Raw genomic sequence first — 21367 nt, 5'->3', positions numbered from 1 at the left:
CAGAGACTCAAAGAATATATAAATCAATACCCCACTCAGAAGCAGAGCAAAAATAAATGTTCTTTTCTGGCTTTCAATTAAATTCAGCTTTATAAAGAATAACGTCTGTGAATAAGGAACATTCTAGTTTAAACACCACTTAAATTACCGTTGGTATGCTGATAATTTAAAAGGAGAAATGAGAGGCTTGTATTTTTGATGGCGCACTTCTGAATCATTAAAGCATATAAATGTATCTGACAGATTTTGAATAAACACTGTCATAAAGGATCAGGATCATCAGTGGTAACAACACGTCTTTAATTGAAGTTAAATGCATTTATCTTTGGATAATTTAATGTAAACTAAGTTATGAACCATTTGCAAATACCAGTTGTGTCATTTATACTGTAAAATTCAAGAAAAGTAATACACGTCTGATTCAGAAGATTTTGAAATAGACAACAATATGATTTCTGGACTAAAATTTCAACATTTTAATTTAATTTATGAAAAACAGGCCTACAATCAAGTGCTTAAAAGCTCAGACTATATGACAAAACACCATCATAAAGTTGTTTCAGCTTTCATATTGAGCTTCTCTAAAATGTACAAATACTCTCACAGACTGCCATAACACCTCAGACCATTATTTAGCTAAAAGTTTGGACATCTGTATACAATGACATTCACAGCATAAATGAACAGCAGTCATCAAAAACAAACCAACATTAAAACCCACAAATAAACCATTTACCTTCGATGTGTTGAATTATGACCAATGCCGGGCTGGGGCCTCATCATTGAAAAAATGAACAAACAAAACAGCTAACTAAAACTAGTGTAAATCATACAAGATCAGTTTAAAGAAAACATTGATTTATCAAGATAAATAGATCATAACACATACTATTAAACAGCAGTTAAAAAAATAAAACATGGGTGAAAAACATGTGAATATATTCATGGGAATATTTAGGTGAAATTGATCTGTTCACCTTTGTTGTGCCCTCTGAAACTTAAATATTTAAGTTGCCTTTAAAAGTGCAAAAGAAAAGTAAAACTACACAAGGCAACTAGAAGACAAACAATAATGCTGTTATACTGTATAATACAACCACATTGTTTTACAGACCTGAAAGCTTTATAATGACTTCTCCATTTCCCTTAAACATTTATTGGCTTCATATGGGAATTCAGTAAAAAAGTAACATTCAGGCTTAAATAATTCCATGCTGTGGATTGATAACCGTGTTTGACCTAATGAGTGAAACTGTGTGTGATCTAGAAGAAACTGGTCTTGAGTTTGATGGTGGGTGATGCTTGCACCGTCTGCTGTGGCGGTCTCGCTGTAGTCTTGGCTTTACTGTGGGCTTGACTGGACCTGATCGCCGCCTCAAGGCGAGTCTTCAGCTCTGGTGCCGCTCCGATAACAGTCTTGAAGGCAACAGGGTACAAAGGACCGATGTGCATGAGGTTCTGAAGAGCAAACTCATGCAGGCCTTTAGAGCTGGTGGATGCAGAGGACATCACCGGCTCATCCAACAGGTATGAAATGAGTGTGGGGACCAGCAGAGCCAATAACTGAACTCCTGTTTGAGACACGTGAGTTTAGAAAATGAACAGAAGGGTTAATGCTTGGTTGTCAATACTTATTGTAAGTTAATACTTATTGTATCTTGATTACTTTGTTTCCAGTTAAATCACAGGGATTGTTTTTAATCAGGATATTTGAGGCCGATACCGATCACAGATTTTGAACATATAGATTTGTTAACACCGATCTGATCACCCATTTTTAACACAGAGATCGGCAAATACCAATCACCGATTTTTTACACTGAGATAGACCAATACCTACCCAATCACCAATTTTTAAACATGAGATCAGCCAAAACCAATCAAACAACTGATTTTTTTTTACTAAGATCGGCCAATACCGATCCAAATACTGCCTTTAACTGAGATCCAATACCAATCCGATCTCCGATTTTTAACACCGAGATACTGATCACCGATTTTTAAGCTTGATATCGGCCAATACCGATCCGATCACTGATTTTAAAGCATGATATCGGCCAATACAGATCTGATCACTGACTTTTTCCGATCACCCATTTTATACCATATATACAGTACTGTGCAAAAGTTAAGCACTAGTGAAAATCTTTCAAAGTGAGGATTTCTTAAAAAAAATAATGACATACAGTTTTCATTAATCAATTAATATCAAAGTCCAGTAAAAAGAAAAAGAGCTAAATCAAAATTTGGTGTGAACACATTTGCCTTCAAAATAGTACCAATTCTCCTACTTACACCTGGACACAGTTTTTCTTGGTTGCTGGCAGATAGGATGTTCCAAGCTTCTTGGAGAATTCACCGCAGTTCTTTAATTTATTAAGGCTGTCTCAATTACTTCTTTCTCTTGTGTAATCACAGACTGACCCAATGTTCAGTGGGGTGGGTGGACTTTGAGGGCCATGCCATCTGCTGCAGGGCTCCCTGTTCTTCTATTCTATTCTATTTGCAAAATGAATGTTTGGGAGTATAAAATTTGTATTCCCTATTGACACACTATAGCTGAAGATATAAATAACCATCTTATGACAAATGTTTTTGTGAAACATCTTATGTGCCTTTTGCACAGTACTGTACATGGAACCAACATTTAACATTCTTAGATAAATTTGTTTCTTTATGTTTTTGTTCCCATGATTGATCCCCACCACTCAAAACATAGAGTCTGAGGCAAAACTAAATCCGAGTGCCCAACACATCACACACAACATTCTGAACCTTCATCCAAAACCCCTGGATCTCAACACACCACCAAAAAACATGGGCCATAACTCTATCCTCTGATTGGCATTGCCAGCAGGTGGGTATGTCTTTAAGACCGAACCTATTCAATCTAGAGGGGGTCCAATCGATGTATCATCTTAAATTGCATAAGCGCACCCTTGCATCTCTATTGCACTTGATATTTCTAGTCCTAGCCCACACTTCTTCCTCTATTACCAAGTTTAAATCTTTCGGGGTGTATGTTACTCCCAAAAATAGTACAGAGCAGGTGGTGCAGCAGTAAATGCCTAAAAAACTGAGATCTAGGAATAACAGAATGTTGAACCAAATCTTCAAAAGATCTCAACACTCTGCTCTCATACAGGTAACAGAATGTAGAACCCAATCACAATCCATTCTGACCAGCATTATCAATGCATACTTTAGGGTTCAGACATATGCTTGAGGCAACACTTGAATAAATGTCTGAATTAAACACTCTGGACACTTTTGTCCATACTGAGTGCAAATGCAACATAACGAGGGGTAACTTAACTTTGATAGAAAGGGTTGCAATGGCGAAATAGGGGCAAGAACTTCCCGTTCAATACAAACCCAGGGAGGGGCTCTCTCAGGTGGAAATGACCAATGAGACAAATGTCTAAGACCGATTGCATAATAATAAAACAACATTTTGGGTAGGCCAAGCAGACCTTTGTAGATCGGCCTATGCAATTTATTAAAATGTAATATAGGATATTTACAATTCCAAATTAAGGACTTCGCTATGCTATCGCGTCGAAAGGAGTCAGTTGAGGTGGTTTGGGCATCTGGTAAGGATGCCCCCTGGCTGCCTCCCTAGGGAGGTGTTTCAGGCACGTCCAGCTGGGAGGAGGCCTCGGGGAAGACCCAGGACTAGGTGGAGAGATTACATCTCCACACTGGCCTGGGAACGCCTCGGGGTCCCCCATTCAGAGCTGGTTAATGTGGCTCGGGATAGGGAAGTTTGGGGCCCCCTGCTGGAGCAGCTGCCCCCGCGACCCGACTTCGGATAAGCGGTTGAAGATGGATGGATGGATGGCTATGCTATGAAACTGCTTGAAATAAGAGAGGAACTAACTGATAGGGAGTGACCGTATCAGTTAGTTGAATTTTGGAATACAATTCATTATTATAACATTAACCTTCCCAATCATCGATTAATGTAATGAAGCCCACTTGTCCACATCGCTCAAAAACTTTTTTATTAAAGGGTCAAAACTAAATCAGACAGATTTGCTGGGAATAAAATACCAAAATACTTAATGCCCTGTTTGGGCAACTAGAAGGCACCTGGCTGGAAGACCGTTACTGAACAGTAGGCTGTCAGAGCCAAAGCTTTGGATTCAGACCAATTTACTTTGTATCCTGAGAACTTTGAAAAGTAATTAATAATTCTGTGGAGGCAAGGCATAGATCTAGTAGGGTCAGACACAAATAATACAATATAATCTGTGTAAAGTAGAAGCTTATGTGCCACACCTCCCGCCATCACCCCTGGAAAATCATCCTCCTTATCGCGGCTGCTAATGGTTCCAGGGCAAGACAGAACCATAATGGGGAAAGAGGGCAACCCTACCGAGTGCCCCTATTCAGAGTAAAATAATCTGAATCTGCTAATGGTTCCAGGGCAAGACAGAACCATAATGGGGAAAGAGGGCAACCCTGCCGAGTGCCCCTATTCAGAGTAAAATAATCTGAAATTAATCAATTTGTTTTTACCGCTGCTACAGGGTGTCTATAAAGTAAATTATTCAAACCAATAAATGTACTCCCGTGCCAATTCTGTAGCATAAGATCTAAAAAGCAGCAAAACTGGAGCCTTGCCTGTAGGTAAGGCCTTAATAACCTCATCAAGCTCCTCCAAGGATATCTCAGAATCAAGAGAATTTTTTTGCTCAACAATTTGGGGAGTTCTAATGGTTCCACAAATGTTTTAATAGCTTCATCAGTAGACGAAGACGTGGAACTATAGAGACCAATATATAAATCTTATAGCCATTGTTAATATCAATGGTCGAGGTAAAAATTGGAATGGTAGAAAAAGACTCTCTCTGTTTTATATATCTAGCCAAAAGTTTCCCTGCTTTATCCCCCGACTCAAAGTATGACTGTCTTGTCTGAATAATCGGGTCAATTCTCTGAGGCCATCAGACGACATTCGATGCTTCTGCTCTGCCCTTTTAATATTCCCTTCCAACTCCACGAGTACTCATGCTTTGGATTTTTTGGTAAATGAGGCAGTGTATGCTCTGACCCCTAAGAACCGCCTTAAGTGCCTCCCAAGCCACGCCCACAGAAGATACTGAGGACCAGGTGGCCTCCATAAAAATATAGATTTCAGTCTTTAACATTTGTTGGAAATCAGGATTTTGACAGAGGGATACATTAAAGCGCCAACTATACGATTTCTTTTTCTCCGTATGTGGCAACATCTCTAAACTCACCAGGGCGTGATCTGAGACCAAGATGTTTACAATTGAGCAATCAACAACAGATGAAATTAGGGACTAAGATTAAAAAAAATATATTCTAGAATAAATCTTATGGAGTTCATAAAAATCTCATTTTTTTTATAGTCCGTACCAGATGGATTCAAACGTTGCCAAATATCTACAAGACCAAGATTTTTACACATCCTGTGAATGTGTAAACCAATGTTGCTCTAGGGGGCTTACACATTTTTGCTTCACTATGATCAATGACTGAGTCCATCAAAAGATTAAAGTCTCCTCCCAATATTACATAATGTGGGTTGCCAGCGGCTTGCATGTTAGCCAAAACTAACCTTTGCCCCTGAATTTCTGCTAAAACAATAATGATTCACCCTAATTTATCTTTAAACTGTTTGAGAGATTTTAATTGTATATGTTTATTTATCAATGTAATGACTCCCCTGCTCTTACTTGAGCCAGCAGTAAAGAAAACATGCCCACCCCATACCTTCACAAATGTTTTAGCTACGTTCGAGGAAAGATGTGTTCCTTGAAGAAACACAATCACATTTCTTATGCTTAAGAAAATAAACAACCTTCCTTCTTTTTATGGGGTGCCCCAACCCATTCACATTCCACATGGAGAGAGACAATCCACTCATATTACATTTTGACATATTGATATAATAAATAATAATTAAAAAAAAATGATTGTGTCAAAAACAAGATTATACAGACAACCTTCCAACATTAGTACAATAATCAAACCCTGAACCTCACCCCCAAACCAAACAAACAGAAAAAAGAAAAACGTGCACATTAACACCGTGCACGACAGGGTGTCAATCCCTCTAAACTCAAAAAGGTCTGTGTATGCCTACGAGAGCCCCCACGACAACTTTGCCAGTCTAGTGCTTCTGCACAAATTTTGTGAGGCAAAATTACATAATAGAAAATACTTTTGAAAACAAACCCCAGCCAATAGGCAGAATAAACACAAAGAATGTGTAGATACATTCACATTCACAGTCTCGAAGATGTCTTCCTCCACAAAACAAATTCCAGCCGATATAAAGCCGTTAAGTTTCCTCAGACAGACAAACAAGTGTTCAGTGAGCCGGCTGTTTATGAGTGCAGCAGATGACGTAATCACTCCAAAGTCCCACAAAAATACTCCACAAATCAAACTCCAGCCAACAGGAGGCATAAGCACAAGGAATGAACAGATTCATCTACAACTGTTCCGAAGCAGTGTTATTCCAAAAAACAAACTCCAGACGCTAGGCGGAACCATCACAAAAAGAAGCAAAACATTCATCCCGGTTCCTCGGATGGTCAAGAGTAAAATTACCTCGGAGGCTAAATAAAAAAAAATAAACCATGACTTACTCAGTCTGTCAACTTTATAAAAGACATCCTTTGTGTGGGCATGTAGATATTTTGCAGCCATCCCCAGCATCCAATTTCAATTCAGATCCACTGGTCGGGAACACCAGTGCAAAAGCGATCCTTTGTCAATGCAAATGTTTCTTGAAGGAGTGTTATTCCACAAAACAAAGTCCAGCCACATGGAAACAACACAAACAAAAATGGTGCCCAGCTTTCTCAGACAGTCGAGTTTATGTTCAGCAAGTCAATCCACTCACATGAGAAACACCAAATGGCTTACTCACTCCAATGTATTTATGAAGGACAATGCTTGCTTGGGACACGTAAATACCCAGCGGCCATCCTTCATTTCTATTCTCAATTTGGCCAGAAATATCAGTGCAAAAGCGATATTCCGTTGATGCAAGAGTTTCTTACACTCCTTGAATCAATCGCATTTCTCTCAGGGAACAAGAAAATGTTGTGATTCTTCAGAGAAAGATTTCCTTTGCTCCTCGCCTTGCGTAACACAAGATCTTTCTCGGATGATCTCAAAAATGTGTCAAGAATCAATCATGGCCGTTTCCCTCAGCAGATCCGTGAGCCGGGACACTGAGCATGCTCACTCATCAAGCAGACTCCGGAGGAGCTCATCTAGGAATTTCACTATATCTCTGCCTTCATGCTCAGTAATTCCAACAATCCGTAAGTTGTTTCTTCGGCTGCTATTTTTGAGATCTTCCAGTTTTTCCAAACATTTTCCCACATCTATTTTGGTCACGAGCGGATTAGCAGATAATTCACTTTCAAATGACTCCAGATAATCAATCCATTTCTCAACATCTGCCACTCTTGTAACAAACTCAGAGAATTTTATTTCCATCGCCGTAATCGATTGACGTATTACAGTGAGATCAGTAGCAACAGCCTTCGTCAGCATCACTGACATGTTGGACAGTAGACGGCCTGCAGGCCCACCAGATGTTTCAGCTTGAGCACGTAAGTGTCTTTTTATATCTCCAGAGCCCGAGGATTTTTACTTCTTTGCCATGTTTACCTCACAGAACAAATGGGACTGGGTGCATCGAATCTCACCTGATGATAACATGAAGTGTGCAGAGCTCATCGCTCACATGTCTGCTCCTCGCATGGCGTCACATACAAGCCTGTTCACCGATTTTTAACACTGAGATCGGCCAATGGCGATCAGATCACAGATTTTTAAGCATAAGATCGGCCAATACCGATCCGATCACAAATTTTTAATACCGTGATCAGCCAATACCGATCACCGATTTGAAACACTGGAGATCGTCTTGAGATGGATGAGATCCATCCACTGCGGCATCCACCCTCAACTCACCACGTGCCCCACTGAGAATTAACCACATTATAGGGACCACGAGGACATTACCCCATGTGACTCTACCCAAGCAACCGGGCCAATTTGGTTGCTTAGGAGACCTGGATGGAAGTCACTCAGCACACCCTGGGATTCGAACTAGTGAACTCCAGGGGTTGTAGTCAGTGTCTTTACCACTGAGCTACCCATTTTTGGTGGTATTCTTGATCAATTAAATGCTACCATGGTAAATAGAATCATAAGCTTCTTTTACATTGTCTCAGGGATTCCAAACATTTGAACAGAATTTGAAGTATATTTAAAGGCATCTTAATCTGATCTCCAAATTAAGCATATTTGATTCTTTCAAAGTACTGTTTTATTAAGTCAGATTAAATCACCAAAATAATGGGCAGATCATTGGATTACCAAAATAATCAATAGTAATGAAAACACTTGAAGAACGCTTACGAGTGTGTTCCTCTCCCATGGCCACAAGGCTCTCCAACACTTTCACTCCTTCTTGTACAGCTTGTAGTTCAGCGGGTGTGTTTGGTCGACTGTGCTCAACATTCTTGAGCTTCTCCACCAGCACAGGAGCCAGCGTGTGGATATAGGGTGTGGAGAGACTGCGACATGAATGCTGAAAGACGGACAGCAGCAGCTGATAACAGCGAGCCTGAATCTGCGTAAACACACACACACACACACACACACACACACACACACACACACACACACACACACACACATTTTCAGGAATACAGTGTCTACAGTCTTAAGAAGTCATCTAACATCTTTTTAAACTTTTTTTTATATTTTGATGTGTTACACATAAAACCAGGAGAACATGTGGAAAGATTATTTTCTTTGGTACAGTAACAGTACATGTCATGCCAACTGCCCATGTGCTATTTGGCTAAAGTTCTCTATAAAATATTAACCCTTGTGATGTGTTCCTCATTAAAACCTCCTACAGTGAGCATTAGTGTATGAAATTCCCACTGACACGCATAAATAAAATAAACAGAAGTGTCTTTGTCACGTTTTCCCTTATTACTTCCCGTAACATACATATAACATAGACAATGTCATATTATAACGTACAGCAGATTATCCCAATTCAAACAAGCCCAAATACAACATAATATGAAAAGTAGATCTTGAAATATTCCTCAAAGAGTGTACATGGAAATGCTCAACACAGGTTTTTTTTTTTTGTGTGTGTGTGTGTGTAAACATGTCTGAGGACTTTCACACATCTACATATTTGCAAATCTAAAGGATTGGGATTATCCTGAACACTTAATATTTCTGTATTTTGAAGTCTAATCCATTCATTTCCAATGGCCGGCCATTTTTGACTGGGAACACAAGTGTAACAAAATGAAATAAAACCAATAAAATATAAAGAAAATGGTCCACATTTTTTGGTTTTCAGATACCATACGTGAAAAAAAAGTCATGGAAATTTACTCGTATAAAAAAAAAAAAACGAAGAAACATAAATGAAACCATCTGAACTATATCTAAATCAGTTTTCTTATTTAAACATCTGAGAAACTCAAATGTATGCTGGTAAAACTCACCCAAGGATCAGCAGAATTAAGTCCATGTCTGAAGCGCTCAATGCAGCCACTCTGCAGAACAGGGACGCCGATCAGCTCGCTGCTGGCCGACAGCAAAAACAGAGTGACGGCTGTCAGCAAACTGACCTCATCCACACTGCACTCAGATCCAGACACATCTAGGAGGGGAGAGAGTGGTTATGTCAAAGGAAGTCTCAGCCTCAGACGGCACATCCACAGTGCAAAAAAGCTAGACAAATGTCCCTTTCACACTAAGAGCTGTGAATGGCTGTCATCTGCAAATTCCTATCGGTACAGTAGGTGGTGCAATGCCGACCCGACTGCAAGTTCAAGACAAGACAAATATCCCGACTTTGACTCAAATCAGCATTAAAAATAACCTGTTCTAAGACTCGAGATTGAAAAGGGTTGTACTACATCAAAGTCACAGCAATAACTGTGAAGAAACCATTAAGAACAAAAAACACTGGTGTCTGTTCAATAAACATTCAGCAAACAGATAATCAGTACGCTCATTTACGGACAATTTATTTATGAATGAACACTGATAGGACATTTGCGTTTTTTGTATGGTGGAATATTATTTTCAGCAAATGTTAAGGTGAGGAGCAGGAGATTTTATATAATTTTATTATTCCGTATTATTTAATAATTGCAGATTTCTATTTATTTTGAGGAATATAGATTTTGTTCTTTGTGCGATTAAAAAAGTACAAGTAAAAAGTACAGTTGCATAAGTGTACTTCTATTTGATCATGTCATTGTGTGCATACAGTGGAAGTCAGAAGTTTACATACACCTTAGCCAAATACATTTAAACTCAGTTTTTCACAATTCCTGACATTTAATCGTTGAAAACATTCCCTGTCTTAGGTCAGTTAGGATCACTACTTTATTTTAAGAATGTGAAATGTCAGAATAATAGTAGAGAGAATGATTCATTTCAGCTTTTATTTCTTTCATCACATTCCCAGTGGGTCAGAAGTTTACACACACTTAGTTAGTATTTGGTATCACTGCCTTTAAATTGATTATCTTGGGTCAAATATTTTGGGTAGCCTTCCACAAGCTTCTCACAATAAGTTGCTGGAATTTTGTCCCATTCCTCCAGACAGAACTGGTGTAACTGATTCAGGTTTGTAGTCCTCCATGCTCACACATGCTTTTTCAGTTCTGCCCACAAATTCGGGTTGAGGTCAGTGCTTTGTGATGGCCACTACAATACCTTGACTTTTGTTGTCCCTTAAGACATTTTGTCACAATTTTGGAGGTGTGCTTGTGGTCATTGTCCATTAGGATGACACCTTTTCGACCGAGCTTTAACTTCATGGCTGATGCCTTGAGATGTTGCTTCAATATATCCACATAATTTTCCTTCCACATGATGCCATCTATTTTGAGAAGTGCACCAGTCCCTCCTGCAGCAAAGCACCCCCACAACATGATGCTACCACCCCCATTTTTCACGGTTGGGATGGTGTTGATTTCTTTTGATTTTCCAATGATGTCAAGTAAAGAGGCACTCTTTACAATAACAATGATGTCATTAATCTGGCCCAGTATGTTTTTTATTCTAAGAACCGACTCATAGGAGACATTTGTTCGCAAAAAAAATAAAAAAAACACAGTTCGAGCAGCATGTTTCTTGCTGTAAATTCAGCAACGGCGCTGAATAAAAAAAGCTGAATAGTGATTCCAGAAACACTTTGGGGGAATTAAAAAAAAGTAGTGGAACTAATGAGCACGGTATGTCAGCGCAAATACCTGCGTCTTATTCACTAACCACCCACAACCGGTTTTAGCATGCGCAATCAGTACTGAAATTGTGCTGTGTCTTCAATATTTAAGTCATAGACATTCCTTTCTGCGCAAACATGCCTCTTTCTATGTAAATTAGGCTCATTGTAAGTTGTGCTTCATTGATAAAAATTGCCCGGCACAATTTACATCACGCGATGAGCCACAATAAGGCGGTAAACCAAATTTTTTTAAAAGAGATGTTTGTGTAAATTCATTATCGAATATTTCAGAAGTAATTCATCAAATAATGATCAAATGATGGAGAAGAGCATTATAATCTGTCGTGTATCCAGATGTGTGGTGCAGCGGAGCGCACATTTGGTATGTTAAAGAGATGATACGTGTGTCTGGATTACAATAGTGGATTGATGCTGTTCAGTCCCGGCAGAGTGCGTCTTCTGCTGTATAGCGCTCATAATAGGCCTGCAAGATCAGCAGCATGTGTTGGGGGGGGTCTGCGCTGTTGTTGTTGTTTAATCTGCAGAATTCCTCTAGTGAATGGGGCGCAAACCCAGCACAGAGAGAGCGTGCTAATAAATAGTGCTTTTACCGGTATGTCTTTCTGTAACAGGACTGTATTCATGATTTTACGAAAAGAAATACATTTGTTTTTTAATGATTTCCGCAACGTACTTAAAGTTTTTTACAATTCACACACTTTTTAAGCACCTCTTGGTAAAAAAATGGTAATTTGAAAGGTCTTAAATGAAAAGAAAGGCAAATTCAATACTTCAAGCACCTTGTACGAACCTGTATTTTAATCGTTTGACAGTCCTAGATTTATTTAATAAAAACATTAGTTGGTGGAAAAGAGAAAAGATGTGGTGAAAGAACGCTAGAGGGAGCTGATGTACCTGTAAATAAACATCCAGTAGACACAAAGGAATATTAATGGGGGTTGAATTGAATTTCAAATCAATCAATTTTATCAAATGTAATTAATTAAGTCAAATCTATATTGCAATGAGTAATCATTGAAAGAAATCGATTTGGGTATGAAAGGGCCTTTTTTTGCAAATTTGAACTGCAGAGCTGAACAGACCACCTGAGATAAACATAGAAACATGGCATCATCTCACCCGGCTGAGAGAACTCTAGTACAGTGGCCAAACTACTCCTGACCAGAGCGCTCCACTGCGTCTCCGTCTTCCGAGCGCGTGCGAGTGGCGAGCTGAGGATGGCTTTGATGCCCTGCAGGGCTGCAGACACAGGTGGAGGAACAGAGCTATCTGACATTTTCACCGCAGTCTCTCTCAGCACACCAGTTATCAGGAACAGCACCGTGGGCAAAATGGTCATACCTCCTACAGCAATAATACACAAGCTGGACTTAATAGAATGAAAGACAGAAATAAACGGTGTGGGTTGAATCCAGGTCACATTCATGCGAGTGTGTGTGTACCTGCAGGTGAGCAGAGTGAATGCAGCTCAGAGAGGACCGTGACTGTGGCTGCCACCATTCGGTTGCTGTCATCAGTCAACTGTTGTGGTTTTCGTCTGATGGTATCAGTGTCCTTTGCGTTCAACTGAGGTAGGTGGCGAACCAGGATAAACACCAACAGCTCCATCGCGGCGAACACCAGCGATTTCCCTGGAAGAAGCTCCCCGGTGTCACCTCCTTCCCCAAACACTGACACCTCGTCTTCACCATCCTCCTCAGCTGTGACAACAATACCACACCACTCAAATCACACAGCCACACTAATGCTCAACACAGCCTAGAAAACAATTCACTGAATTATAAATCATTTCATATAAGAGAAAACATAAATGACATTTAAGGATAAACGTTTTTCTGAAAGTCAACTTTCTTTCTAGAATCTACGATACATCAAAATCACAAAGGGTCGCACAAGGTTCTTACGGTGTATATTTGGACTCTCGAAATCCGATTTTGACATTTCTATTTTTAACATTATTTGTACCTTTGGTTTGTTGGACAAGCAAAACTAGTTTCACACCATGTGACCCACAATGGGTCAAATTCAACAATTCACTCATGGAGCCACACCGAGACCCCTATTTCTCTGGGATTTAACCACATCGGGCCTTTAAAAATAACTTCTGGAGTTATAGACTCTCTAAACAAGTGTTTTTTTTATTATATATATATATATATATATATATATATATATATATATACACACATTTTTGGATTCTTGACATCAAGAATGAAGTCAAATGATTTTAGTAATAGACCTACAGATCTCAGTGTAAAAATACATTTATTTTGTTGGCCTGCAGTTTTGCTTCAAAATAATAGGCAACAATTGTCATTTTGACCCCCTTCTACAAAAAAAATTGATTGCTCTACATTTAATATTTTGGCTTTCGTCATCATCATCGGTTTACTGCACATCCCTCGTTATAAGCTAACATCAAAGGGTGGCAGTGCTATTAGCACTACTGCTCCCACATTATGGATCTATCCCACAATCCCTCCATGACCTCAACACCATATATGATTTCAAAACCCACTTCAAAACAGATATATTTGCCTTAAATGATCTGCTCTTCTGCTTTCTTATTTTTGTATTATTTGCTTTCTACTTGTAAAGTGACCTTGAGTTTGTAGAAAGGTGCTATATAAAATAAACTGATTATTATGATTTATCATTTATGCATTTCTTCACCAGATCAAAAATCGAAATTGAGCCAGAGACCAGCTACAGGTAATCGGTCACTATTTATCTAATTTATTTAACTCTAGGTCAAAACCAAGGACCCCCAAATATATGATGATATCCTAAAACATAAAAGCAGCTTTATATTTTCATGTAAATAGACCCAATTTTACTGAGAAAAAGAAAAACATTGTGATATTATAAAGATACATCCATCCATCCATCTATCCATCTTCAACCGCTTATCCGAAGTTGGGTCGCGGGGGCAGCTGCTCCAGCAGGGGGCCCCAAACTTCCCTATCCCGAGCCACATTAACCAGCTCTGACTGGGGGACCCCAAGGCGTTCCCAGGCCAGTGTGGAGATGTAATCTCTCCACCTAGTCCTGGGTCTTCCCCGAGGCCTCCTCCCAGCTGGACGTGCCTGAAACGCCTCCCTAGGGAGGCGCCCAGGGAGCATCCTTACCAGATGCCCAAACCACCTCAACTGACTCCTTTCGACGCAAAGGAGCAGCGACTCTACTCCGAGCTCCTCACGGATGACTGAGCTCCTCACCCTATCTCTAAGGGAGAAGCCCGCCACCCTTCTGAGGAAGCCCATTTCGGCCGCTTGTACTCGCGACCTAGTTCTTTCGGTCATGACCCAGCCTTCATGACCATAGGTGAGAGTAGGAACAAAAATTGACCGGTAGATCGAGAGCATTGCCTTTCGGCTCAGCTCTCTTTTCGTGACAACGGTGCGATACAGCGCGTGCAATACCGCTCCCAATGCCCCGATTCTCCGGCCAACCTCCCGCTCCATTGTCCCCTCACTCGTGAACAAGACCCAGAGGTACTTGAACTCCTTCACTTGGGGCAATACCTCCTTCCCTAAAGATAACATGTTTGCAAAATTTAAATTTCATAAAAAAGCCAAAATATTTACACTGCCTTTTTTCTTCTCATCTTATTTTCACTGTTAATGTTTGAACATAAACCCAAAGAGACTTTTTTTTTTTTTTTTGCAAAGCACTTTCACAATAAATATTGTTCCAAAGCTGCTTTACTGAAAATATGGCCATAAATATTAATGATAATGACTAAAAAAATAAACATTTTTGGCAGATGCCGTTTACACCCCAGTGTAAATAGTGACAGATATTATTTACCCATATTTAAAATACTGACATACAGTATATGGGCATCACTGCAGTGTGTTTATTTAGAGTCCCACCCCAAGTAACACCATGGTTAACTGCATTAAAACTATGGATTCTGCAAAAAAAAAAATATATATTAGTAATACAGTAATGCAATCAACACAAGTGATGCCGAGCCACGGGAATGAGTGTGATCAAAAGACCACGCCTCCGGATCAAACCCTTCTCACACTCCCCGACATTCACCGTGACCAAATCACAGCGATGAAACCACCATTTATATTCTAGATCAAATCTATTATTTTTAGTAGTATTAAAGGAAATATTAAGAGTGGAAACAGGAAATCCTATGGGAAAAAGAGCGGGACAAAATGTGGATTAGAACCGCGGTTGCTAGGACAACACAACACATTCTTTACACCCCACGCCACTGCAGCGACACCTATTGTTTAGTTTGTCATATAATTCTGGGGTTTCACCAGACTATTGGGGTGCAAATAGACACTGAATATTTTTTGGACCAGTGAAGCCTATGAAGAAAAGGGCCCCCGAGGCTGTTGTTCACTCACTCTTGCTGCTCCTGATGTGGTCCAGGTGCTCTTGAGCCGCACGGATGGTTTTCTGCACAACAGTCGTCACCTGCAGCTGCACGCTAGGTGGGTCACGTGTTAATAACAGCCGGTGAAGCACGTTGAGCAGCTCCACAGCCAGCAGCTACCACATACATGCATGTAAACAGTGTTACAACAGAATGATTTACACTTAGCTATGATTAAGTATGAAAAGGTGAACCAGAAGTCCATCCAAAAGATGTCTGACCTGATCCTCGGCGATATGTGTCCGAGCACTAGGTGAGTCAAGCAGTGTGCAGAGCGCATGCAGACATGACATGACATCTTCAATGGGCTCTTCGGCCCGTGGAAAACATAAGAATTCAATGCTGATGCCTGAAACAAGGTGAGAAAACTCCCTTTTATTTGCAGTCTGAAAAAAACTAAAATAATCACGCCTTGTAGATTGCAACAATTTACCTAAAAGAAGGTGCAATCTGTCTTTCACGACATCATCTGGGATTTTGCTGGGGGTGGGAGCCAATGCAGGGCCTTTGATGGGGGCACCTTTGCCTTCAACAGAGTCTTCAGCTGTCCCAAAGCCAGTGCTACTGAGCCACAGAACCTCCGCATGCAGGATAGACGCCCATGAGTTACGGTAATGAAGCCGCGCGGTGTCTATAGTCTCGGGAGTATAGAAGGCCCCTCCTGAGGTTTTAAAGAGAAACAGAACTTAAATAATGACTCTTAAAAAGTTAAGTGATAAGCCGAAATTTAACTTGGTGGACTACCTTCAGGTGGCAGCTGACTGGAGAACTCAGCGGGCAGAGTAAGTAAAGCGTAGTCCCTCAACACCGCCAGCCACAGGCGGCTCAGGGAAGGAAGCTCCGGCTGCACTAAAGTCATCAGACTATCTGGAGGAAGAACATCTACTTCATCTCTCACTTCCTCATGCTCACACTGCACAGGACGAGCTGGCCTGGACTGAGATTCTTTCTTTATCTTCATTGCCACTACAAAAACCTAACAAGAGAGCAAATAATGCATGACAGAGTGATGTCGTTTTGTTTTCAAATGCTATTATAATTTGGTTAGTCCATGTCACATCAATCAAAATTCTGAAATTTCCCGGCTCAAAGTTTTAAATGTTTTCAAATGTATTCTGAAGATAAACAGAAATGAGGGATGTTTATGGAGTAATCCATTATTTTGTAGATGGGGTGAAAATGACAAACTTCACTTATGATTTTAGAGCAACAAAGGTTAAAAAAAGTTAACACTCTTTCTTGTGTTAAATGCCAATGGTGAGAATCCAAAAATGAAAAGAAAAAACAAAACCGGTGTTTCTAACTTCAGAAGTATTAAATATATCTTAATATCCATTTAGATTCTGGTCCAGAACAACCAAAAGAGAATAATATGAAAATCTGTACAAATACAATTGGGTTTCAGCATCTTTGATGCTTGTACTCCTAATGATGCAATCTACACAAGTGATGCCGGGCCACGGGAATGAGTACGATCAAAAGAGCTTTGCAGATGTTCATTTCTGAAATCCAAAAAACAAGATATTGCACTAACTGATGAGCCACATGTGTCATTTCTTTTAATATCACTATCACTGTTGGAGACATTTCAATGGTGACTATTGTGGGCGCTGTGGGTAGCCATGGTAACCTATATAAGTGTAGGACTAATTGTTACAGGTGTGGCGCACAGCGAGGTCTATTGTTTTTGACCGTGAGCAGGATAAAGGCAGTGTGTTTATTTTGAGGAGATAGCCAATTTGTTTGTTATAATTTGAAAATAAATGTATTGGCATATACATACATTTTTGGCCTTTTGAAAGTTTTTTGGGCACACCATCTACACCGGAGCGCACATTGCTGGACCGAAAAACAAATGGTGCGTCAACAATCGCCTACTAAAAACCACTATTTTGACTTTTTATTTTTTTTAGAATAAATAAAAGGTACATTTCTAATTTCAACAGAATTGTACTTTAGATCTTTGTGTTATTGGATAAGGAAAACTAACTCCATGCCATGTGACCAACATTTTTGGTCAAAAATGGGTCACATTCAATAATTTACACATGGAGCCACACTGAGAGCCCCATATCTCTGAGATTTTATCATATAGGGCCTTAAAAACAAAGATACAACAAGTAAAGTTTTTTCTGAACCCGAATCTAAAAAGAAATCAATATGTCATGAATACTTTTTTATAGGCATTCAAACTTGGGAATAACAACACAAAGTCTGTTTTCCCATTTTTGGACTCACACAATTGGCATGCAACAAGCGGTGTGGAATTCAACTGATTTTGGTAAAAGACCTACCGATCTCTGTGTAAAAACAAAATAATGATGCTGCCACTTTCTAAGATAATTCTTTGACCTGTTTTACTCCAAAATCATGGGCAAAAATTGTCATTTGACCCCCCTCTACAAAATAAGACTACTACTCTTATTTTGGCTTTCAAAATCACTTATGTTTATCTTTCACCAGTAACAATAAAATATAAAAACCAAAATGTTGGTTGAGTTGTCTGAGTCAACAGAATTCTGCTTTGTAATATGTTTTTATTATCCTGTTGTCTAGCCATGTCAAGGTTTACCTCCGCCCAAGCTTTTAGCACAGCTAGTTTTTCCATGGTAGTGGCGCTCTCACTGTAAAGTTGGCTGGAGGAACTCTTGCCAGCCTGAACTTTGTCCAGAGAGGATACTAACAGGTTGTGGACACGGCGCAGGTCATTAAGGTCGCTGACAACGCCACTTCCTATCCATGCACTGCACACCTGTACACAAACAAGAGAAGCAACCCTTGTAAAGTGTGTGTCACTGAAGAACACTCTGCAAGAGGCACAAAAAGAGCGGTCACTTCTGATGAAAATGAAGTACAATTTAGCATGAGTCAAGTCATTTTTATTTGAAAAGTGCTTTTCACAACACATTGTTTTATCACAGATTTATCTTTGATTTGATCCTGCCTGTCTATTTAATAACTTGATATTTGATTATTGCCATCACTGCTTTCATGTTGAACTTTGTGCACATGGATTCTCACTCTGTAGCATGAAATGACAGAAGCAGGATCTCACTGCTTGGGTTGAGTTTTTACTACTTGAATAAGGATAAACTCCTTTAGAATGATGGATTTAAAAGGTTACCTGGCAAGCTTTGGCTGTGATGTCTGATGGGGTGTCTGGGGAAAAGGCTGGCCGGAGAGCAGCACCAACCTGTGGCAAATAATATATATTAAAAATAATAACAATAAAAGTTCAAATACACTGATCCAATATAGTACATGAAAAAATCACAAGGGGCGATGTGTAAGTGATAACTTCTGTGGATATATTTCATGTAATATACAGCACTGCACCAAATTGTGCTTACATCCAAAGCAGCAGAATGTCATTACGCTCAAGGAATGTAACCCAGATGAATTGCTGTGCTGAATAACACTGGGAAATGAGTACATTTATTTATGTAACCAATGATTTCATTTTAAAATGAAGTGCTGTATTTGTAGCCTATCGTTCATGAAAATCAATGTGAACAGATACTTCCTTTAATTGATGGCAATTCCATGTATGTGTGGGTATCTTGACCGAGGTCTTTTAATGTTGTACTTTAACATGCTGAATTCATCAATGGAGCACTATTTTCACACTACAACAGGTGCACAAAGTAGACTCACATTGGCCTGGTACTGCTCCAGTATCACATGACCAGGGAACTCGGGTTCAGGCACAGTGGCAAACTTTTTAATGATGTCCTCAAGAGCCTGGAGACCGACCATGCGCAGCTGGTTGCTGTGGTCAGTTGCAGCCATGAAGGCCATGCGAATCAGATCACACAAGTGCAACACCAGAAAGTCACCTGGGTGAGAAACATCAAATTAGAAAATATGACAATAATTTTAATTTATTAAGAAAATGAATGGTCCATTTCTCCAGGCAGATGTCTTGTTCAGGTTAAAAGTTTCAAACAGTGCCATTAGAGTGCAACAGTGCCGCCCACTTTTTCAGCCATCTTGGTTCCGAAAGTATTTTTTCCATAGGGATTTCAGAAAATCCTCCATGAACCAAACCAACCAGCTGCGAGGTGAATCACAACATTGCAAATGGAATGCATAGACTAACAATTGCCAACAAAAGCCTTCATCAGCCAATTAACAAGGACAGTTGCATCTATGTGAACTTCTGCAGTTAATCTAGATGGACTTCAAAGACTGTGGTCATTAATCTTACAGTTCAAACACAATCGATGTTTAAACACTGACCCTTAACACTTACTTAGTTTAATAATTTTAAACCATGACTTTAACTATACATAAATAATATTTACATTATATTCATGATGTTAGCCAGAGGGGAACTGTCCCCCACAGTGAGTCTGGTTTCTCCCAAGGTTATTTTTCTCCATTAATCAACATTTATGGAGTTTTGTGTTCCTTGTCACAGTCGCCTACAGCTTGCTCACTGGGGTTATTAATACAATTATTATTTAATTACTTATTTTAAACACGATTAACAATTGTATTTTATCTAATTACACAATGATGATTCATCGACATTATAGACATTACAGTTTTATCTTCTGTTAATGCTGATCTTCTGCTTTGAAACGATGTGTGTTGTGAAAGGCGCTATACAAATAAAAATTACTTGACTGACTTGGCTTTAATTGTTTTTACTTAGTGAAACAACTACATATTCGGCAGAATATTCATTGAATATCAAGCTGACACATTTCATGTATAAAGAGGATGTTTAAAATATTTTTGTTATTATTATTAAATCAAGGACACATTTCAGTTGTGCATATGTCTGCATTTATTGTCTGTGTAAATTTGTCATGAATTGAACTGTACCGAATCTCCTGCGCACACTCTATTTCTGCTAAATTTTTCTAATTCAGGAGAGTGACAATATTAAACTATTTAGATTTGTAATAATAATGTATAATTAAGTATTCACTTATATCACAGTTTCACTTATATCATCTGACAGTATATATAGTTACTCTCCAAGATTGCGTCATTTACAGTGCATCATGGGAGTGGGCGGTCACTGCAAACTCTTTTTGCACGCTTTGACACGACTCTGGATCTTTCTCTTCTGGATCATGGGTAATTACACAATTAAAGCACACATAAAAAAGCTGAAATAACTTGGACTGATGGCTTTAACAGAAGCATATACCATCGATTAGCAACTTCAGAGCAGTATGTCTGTCATTAGAGGTTTACAAGTTATTGTTAAAAATCAATTCATCAATGGAGAAAATGAATGGGATTTTTACTTCAGGAACCCAACTGTTGTTCTCTATTGGACTGAGATCAAAGCACTGGTCACTGTAGAATTCATCATTTCCTTTTGAGTCATTCAAATGTCAATGTGGCAATATGTTTGGCACCGCAGTCGAGTTAAAAGATGAACTTTCTATTAGCAGACAGAAATAGATTTTTTTGGTGTTTTCCCCAGTGTTCTGCACCATTTTTCCATTGATCTGACCAGATGTCCAGCACCTGCTCATGAAAAACAGTTAACTTCTACCACATTTCACTAATTTTGAAGTATGGGAATAATCAAGAGCTGTTTTGAAATTTGACCCAAAATATCTACAGTATTAGAAAGAGCATTTGAATGGTTATTCTTTGACTCCAGAGACCACTACATTTAGATACGTCCTTGACTCGTGCTATCTACACGGCTG

At 39.3% G+C, this 21367-nt stretch overlaps 1 protein-coding gene across 2 annotated transcripts in view; it reads right to left on the bottom strand.

Moving 5' to 3' along the window:
- Positions 1 to 269: 269 nt before the first annotated feature.
- The window catches only part of heatr5b (HEAT repeat containing 5B), a 78105-nt gene continuing 57007 nt past the window's right edge, over positions 270 to 21367 (bottom strand). The window contains exons 25-36 of one of the 2 annotated variants that reach the window (XM_052090189.1): positions 19347 to 19528; positions 18817 to 18885; positions 18265 to 18444; positions 16437 to 16668; positions 16126 to 16353; positions 15914 to 16041; positions 15664 to 15808; positions 12736 to 12993; positions 12413 to 12637; positions 9534 to 9691; positions 8416 to 8629; positions 270 to 1571 (exon numbers count right to left, since the gene is read on the bottom strand). In XM_052090189.1, coding sequence (XP_051946149.1) covers positions 1264 to 1571; positions 8416 to 8629; positions 9534 to 9691; positions 12413 to 12637; positions 12736 to 12993; positions 15664 to 15808; positions 15914 to 16041; positions 16126 to 16353; positions 16437 to 16668; positions 18265 to 18444; positions 18817 to 18885; positions 19347 to 19528 — 2327 coding nt within the window. In that variant the 3' untranslated portion in view covers positions 270 to 1263. The remainder of the gene's footprint in view (positions 1572 to 8415; positions 8630 to 9533; positions 9692 to 12412; positions 12638 to 12735; positions 12994 to 15663; positions 15809 to 15913; positions 16042 to 16125; positions 16354 to 16436; positions 16669 to 18264; positions 18445 to 18816; positions 18886 to 19346; positions 19529 to 21367) is intronic. The other variant, XM_052090188.1, reaches the window with a different exon arrangement.

The sequence above is a fragment of the Xyrauchen texanus genome, chromosome 24, assembly GCF_025860055.1.
Source record: "Xyrauchen texanus isolate HMW12.3.18 chromosome 24, RBS_HiC_50CHRs, whole genome shotgun sequence".
Lineage (NCBI taxonomy): Eukaryota > Metazoa > Chordata > Actinopteri > Cypriniformes > Catostomidae > Xyrauchen > Xyrauchen texanus.
Note: the sequence above shows the minus strand (reverse complement) of the source record. Positions and strands in the feature narration are given on the sequence as shown.